Source organism: Molossus molossus, unplaced genomic scaffold (assembly GCF_014108415.1).
Source record: "Molossus molossus isolate mMolMol1 unplaced genomic scaffold, mMolMol1.p scaffold_m16_p_5, whole genome shotgun sequence".
Lineage (NCBI taxonomy): Eukaryota > Metazoa > Chordata > Mammalia > Chiroptera > Molossidae > Molossus > Molossus molossus.
The window spans coordinates 85,784,551-85,790,550 of NW_023425388.1; the positions used below are offsets into that span (position 1 = coordinate 85,784,551).

Consider the following 6,000-nt stretch of genomic DNA (forward strand, 5'->3'; position numbering starts at 1 on the left):
CATACTCTCCAGGTCTCTCCACGCTGTCTCAAAGAGTAATAGAGCCTTTTTTTTTTATAGCTGCATAGTATTCCATTGTGTATATGTACTGCAACTTTTTTATCTACTCATCTTCTAACTTTTTTTTTTTTTTTATCCTCACCTGAGGACATTTTTCCATTTTTTGTTCAGGTAGATTGGGAGGGAGAGAGAGGAACAGAGAGAGAGAGAGAGAAACATCGATGTGAAAGGGACACATCGAGTGGCTGCCACCCGCACAACCAACCAGGGCCGGGGACAAACTGCAACCGAGGTACATGCCCTTAGCGGGAACCAAACCCGTGTCTCTCAGGACCGCAGGTCGACGCTCTAACCGCTGAGCCAAACCAGCCAGGGCCATCTTCTAACTTTTTAATTCATCATAGACCATCACATGCAGTGGAGCAGCCTGTGGCCTGCATAAAAGCACCTCTCTGAAGGTGTGAGTAGGGCCTGTAACACAGCCCAGATTTTACAAGGGAAAGGAGATGCTTTATGCACTCCTTTTCAGAAGAAGGCTCCTACTTATAATACACAGCTAGGTGCAGGGTTTCATCTGGGCTACCTACAGCCTAGAGATTGTCTTGTCTGTTTTAGAAATTATAAAAGTTATGGATAATTAGGCATCTTCTGATGCCTAATCAAATAATTATGTTATGCATTCAAAAACTACATTGTATCTGTTCATTTATTATACTCTGCTTTAATCCACAAATGTTCAAAGACAAATAAAGGTGATTTTCTCTTTTGGGGTGTCTCTCCCATTTGCACACATAATTTTGAGTTTGTTGTATTATAAATATATATTGCTCTGGGTTTTTAATCGTAAACACCATAACGTGAGATGCCTTTCATTCTCCTCAGGTTGGTTAAATCTCGACTTAACAGGTTCTGCCCCTCAGAAGTTGGACTCCTGAAAAGTGTTGAACGAGAACAAGAGTCAGAAGAAGAGATGTAATTTTGAAGGGCATCTAGTCTTTTGGATGAACTTTTTCTTTTCTTTTTTTTTTTGCATTGTTTTGTTCATGGTTTTGTCTCTTCATCTTTTGTTTGGCTGAGGATGATTCTTGGTATACTGGTTGTATTTTGAATTTTGTTAAAGTATTTGACTTTCAATGTTTTATTTTAAGTTTGAAAATACTTTGGATTATAAGTTTATTTTGCACATCAGTCTTGGTATTCAGGGCCTGGAGTGAATCTTCCCAGGTCATCTTAAGTTTGATGCCCATGCTATGGAAAACATTTGTTTCATTTGCCTTACAGATATGCTCATGGTTCCTGGGCTTCCTACCATTTGTACTTGTTAAACATGGAATTACACTTGTTTATCTTGTAATAATAAATAAATGAGTACATGAACCTTGGTTTAGATGCCTCAAATTTTTGTTTTTGTCATTCCACTGCACCCCTCCTTTACATCATGAAGAAAAACTGTCACACTGACATTACTTTTTTGATGAAACTTGTCTTTCTGTAACGTCTGACTTCTCCTCTGGGAAAAGTAAGCCAGAGTCATTCTGATCTGTGCACTCTTTGGGAGAAGATTAAAAGGATGATCCCTAGGACATATGGTTGCAAAGTCAGAAGAGACTGGTAAAGGAGAGTTATGATATTATCCACAGAGAAAAAAGTCATCAATAGCACAGCATGACCACCATACCATCCCCTCTGCTGAAATACCTGAGGGGTAAAACAAGGAATAACCTTTTACAGAAAATCTGGGTAAAGTCTGCAGACTAAGTGGACCCCAGTGGAGAGTCAAGAAATCTTGTTTCTAATTCTGGCTCTGCCATTAACCAGCCTCTAGGGCTTGGGCAATCACCATGTCCTTTCTAAAGTAAGGGAATTGAACTGGATGAATCACAGGCCCTTTCTGAATGTCACATGTTATAAATTTAGGATCTCTGAGACAAACTTGAATTATGGAGACAGTTAATTTTGGTCAAAAAGGCCAGTCTCTGCCATGACAGGAAAGGTAAGGAGTGCTTCAGGAATCCTTGAAGGATGACTCAAATATAGACGAAGAAGGCAGCTGCAGGCGAAACGTGGGCAGCTGCAGGTGAAACGTGGGCAGCTGCAGGTGAAATGTGGACAGCTGCAGGTGAAATGTGAGCAGCTGCAGGTGAAATGTGGGCAGCTGCAGGTGAAACGTGAGCAGCTGCAGGTGAAACGTGGGCAGCTGCAGGTGAAACGTGAGCAGCTGCAGGTGAAATGTGGGCAGTTGCAGGTGAAATGTGAGCAGCTGCAGGTGAAAGGTGGGCAGTTGAATCCTGCAGGCCTGACAAATCCAGGAGGCTTTCCCAGGCAGGTATGATCACAGTGACACTGAAAAGGAAGGTGAGTGAATTGTTTAGGCCAAAGAACTGGATATATTCTTTTTTTTTTAAAGATTAATTTTACTCAGTCATTTTTATTTTTCTTTTCAACTAGCAAATGTTTCTGCTTAAATTATTAGTTTATAAAAGTGATTAGAAAGATGTGCTATATTTGTATCTCAGGAAAACATTTAGGAAGGTCTACACAAAACAATATAGAAGGTGATCATCTATTATAGCTCACTGTATGTGCTTTTGTTCTGAGTGTATTAGTGAAAGCACTAAAAAGGTAAAGGTTATTGAATCAATAAATAATTTCAGACACTTGGTAGTCCTTTTATACACCTTAGCTTTTCTATTAACCAGTTTTCAGACACATTTATTTTTTTTAATGTAAGGGTTGAGAACAACTGCTGTGGGTGCCTAAATGTTGACCTTGAAAATGCAATAAAACCTACTGCATTTCTGGCATGTGAAATGCCCACATACCACAGTCCTCAGGTGATCATGTCCTTCTGTCCCATGTGTGTCCTGTATCTCAGGGTTTTTTTCTAGTGTAGCAAATTTCTATGGCTTGGCAGCTTTGTGTTTCAAAAGAGTGAGTCATCAAAAAGGTGATAAGGCCCTGGCTGGTTTGGCTCAGTGGTTAGAGTGTCGGCCTGTGGTCCAGAGAGACCAGAGTTCGGTTCCCGCTAAGGGCATGTACCTCGGTTGCAGTTTGTCCCCAGCCCTGGTTGGGTTGTGTGGGTGGCAGCCACTCGATGTGTCCCTTTCATGTCGATGTTTCTCTCTCTCTCTCTTCCTCTTTCTCTCTCTCTCCCCCTCCCACTCTATCTCAACAAAAAATGGAAAAATGTCCTCAGGTGAGAATAAAAAAGAAAAAAAAAGAAAAAGAAAAAGGTGATAAGATTAAGAAGTACAGATTGGTAGTTACAGAATAGTCATGGGGATGTAAAATACAGATAGAAAATATAATCAATAATATTATAATAACTATATGTGGTATACTAGATTGGGTACAGTGGGTACTAGATTAATCGAGATAACCATTTCCTATGTTATATAAATGCCCAATAATGGGGTTGTACACCTGAAATATATAATATTGTATGCTGACTGTAATTTAAAAATAAAGAAAAAGAAAAAGAAAAAAAAAGAGTGAGTCATCAGCTGCAGTTACATGAAATTGGCACTGCTGATATCTAGGTCTGAGCAAAACTCTAGGAATAATTACCATGAACCAGATTAAGGCTGGAAAATTGCAAGCTGATAAATGCAAAATTTCCAACATTCCTTTATTTTATATATATATATATATATATATATATATATATATATATATATATTTTTTTTTTTTTTTTCTTAGAAAGGGAGAGATAGAAACATCGATGTGAGAAACATCAGTCAGCTGCCTCCTGCACGCCCTCTACTGGTGATGGAGCCTGCAACTCAGGCATGTGCCCTGACTGGGAATGTCCATGGGACAATGCTCAGTCCACTGAACCACACCATCTGGGCTCCAACAGTCTATATGACAGAGCAGAAATGTCCATTCCTCCAGTCTCTGCACAGACAGAATATGAATGAGAGGCAACCCAGTGAGTTCTCAGAAGAGGAACAATTGGTTCAGGTCTAAGTTCACAGTTTGGGACTTTCTGCCTCTAGTCCCTAAAACCAGCAATAAATTTGAACACCATTATTATAATTTAATGGAAGTCTTCACAGGGGCGGGGTCAGGAGAGGTTGCCTTCCCTTACTTTAATTTGTATTTTATCTCAGCTCTTCCAAAAATCTGCGGTTTCCGTGCCTGAGCTTTTCCCAACCCCACCTTTGGAGGTACCTCATACTTCATTCGTTTGTATTTGATTATGTTTGAAAGTAAAGAAACATTTTATGTAACTCAGTGCAAAATCAACATTGGCTGTTTATGTGATACCAGCTCCTTAGTGATTTCTGTAACCTCCAATCTCCTTTGCTTGGGAATCCTCAGCCTCTGAATGCATTAACTTCCAGCTCATTGTTGAAATGGGAAGTTGGGTCACGACCATCTTGATGTACTCCCTACAATAGGGCTCATTCAACAAGGCTCTATTTGCAGTAAGGTAGTGCAAGAGTCACTGTGGACTATAGGAACAATGCATATAAAAGCTGTGAAGTGAGGAGTTCTTCCACAATGCAAGAAGTCAATAGATAAAAAGTATAAAAGAAAAGTTGTTTTTTTTTCTTTATTGATTTTTAGAGAGAAAGGAAGAGAGAGGGAGAGAGAGATAGAAACATCAATGAGAGAGAACATCAACTGGCCACTTCCTGCATGTCCCCCACTGGGGATCGGGCCCACAACCTGGGCATGTACCTTGATTGGGAATCAAACCGGCAACCTCTTGGTGCATGGGTCAATGCTCAACCACTGAGCCACACCAGCCAGGCTAAGTTTCTCCTTTTTAAAACAGGCTTATGGTTAAGGAAATGATTCGTTCATGGCAGACAATTTTGGGGAACACCTAGTCTACTGGTTGAGATATTGGACGGTGATTTTAAAGGGACAGGATTCTTGACAGGGACCCTAATGGCGCATATTGAATCCTGTTACTCATAGTCACTACATCAGACCCTCCACACAGGTTGTCTCCCAGCCTGCTACAGCTGCCTTCCTGAGCTGGAGTCATACTTCAAATGATCTGTCTTTTCTTCCCACTCACGAGAATCTGCAACCCCGCCCAGGCTGTCATGTCACTTGCAGTGATTATTTTTATTCTTTACCTCTTATGATATTTAAATAGATTTCCTTCTAAGTGTAAAGACTTCTGAATTTGATGGAACTGGGTCAAAAGACAGCTCCATTTTTAATTTTTTGAGGTTGCTCCATACTGCTTTCCACAGTGGCTGCACCAATCTGCATTCTCTCTCCACATCCTTGCAACACTTGTTGTTTGTTGACTTATTGATGACAGCTATTCTGACAGGTGTGAGGCGATATCTTATTGAGGTTTGAATGTGCATTTCTCTGATGATTAGTAACATTAAGCATCTTTTCATATGTCTATTGGCCATCTGTATGTCTTCTTTGGAGAAGTGTCTATTCAGATCTCTTGCCCATTTTTTAATTAGATTGTTTGTTTTTTTGTGTTGAGTTGTATAAGTTTTTTATAAGTTTTGGATATTAAGCCCTTATCAGATATAGCATTGGTGAATATGTTCTCCCATTCAGTGGTTTGTCTTTTCATTTTCTTGATGGTTTCCTTTGCTCTGCAAATGATTTTTAGTTTGATGTAGTCCCATTTGTTCATTTTTTCTTTTGTTTCCCTTGAATGAGGAGACATATCAGAAAAAGAATTGCTATGAGAGATGTCTGAGATTTTACTACCTGTGTTTTCTTCTAGAATTTTTGTGGTTCCAAGTATTACATTTAAGACTTTATCTATTTTGAGCTTTTTTTGTGTATGGTCTAAATTAATGTTTTGCTTGTATCTGTCCAATTTTTCCAGCACCATTTATTTAATAGATTATCTTTACCCCATTGTATACTTTTGTCTCCTCTGTTGAATATTAATTGACCATAAAGGTATGGGTTTATTTCTGGGTTTTCTATTCTGTTCCATTCACCTATATGTCTGTTTTTATGCCAGTACCTTGCTGCTTTGATTACAATGGCCTTGTAGTATAGTTT

At 39.3% G+C, this 6,000-nt stretch overlaps 1 protein-coding gene across 3 annotated transcripts in view; it reads left to right on the forward strand.

Moving 5' to 3' along the window:
* TMEM45A (transmembrane protein 45A) overlaps positions 1–1,305 on the forward strand; it is a 115,515-nt gene extending 114,210 nt beyond the window's left edge. For all 3 annotated transcript variants that reach the window (XM_036243320.1, XM_036243321.1, XM_036243319.1), the window contains exon 6: positions 883–1,305. In XM_036243320.1, coding sequence (XP_036099213.1) covers positions 883–976 — 94 coding nt within the window. In that variant the 3' untranslated portion in view covers positions 977–1,305. The remainder of the gene's footprint in view (positions 1–882) is intronic.
* Positions 1,306–6,000: the final 4,695 nt, after the last annotated feature.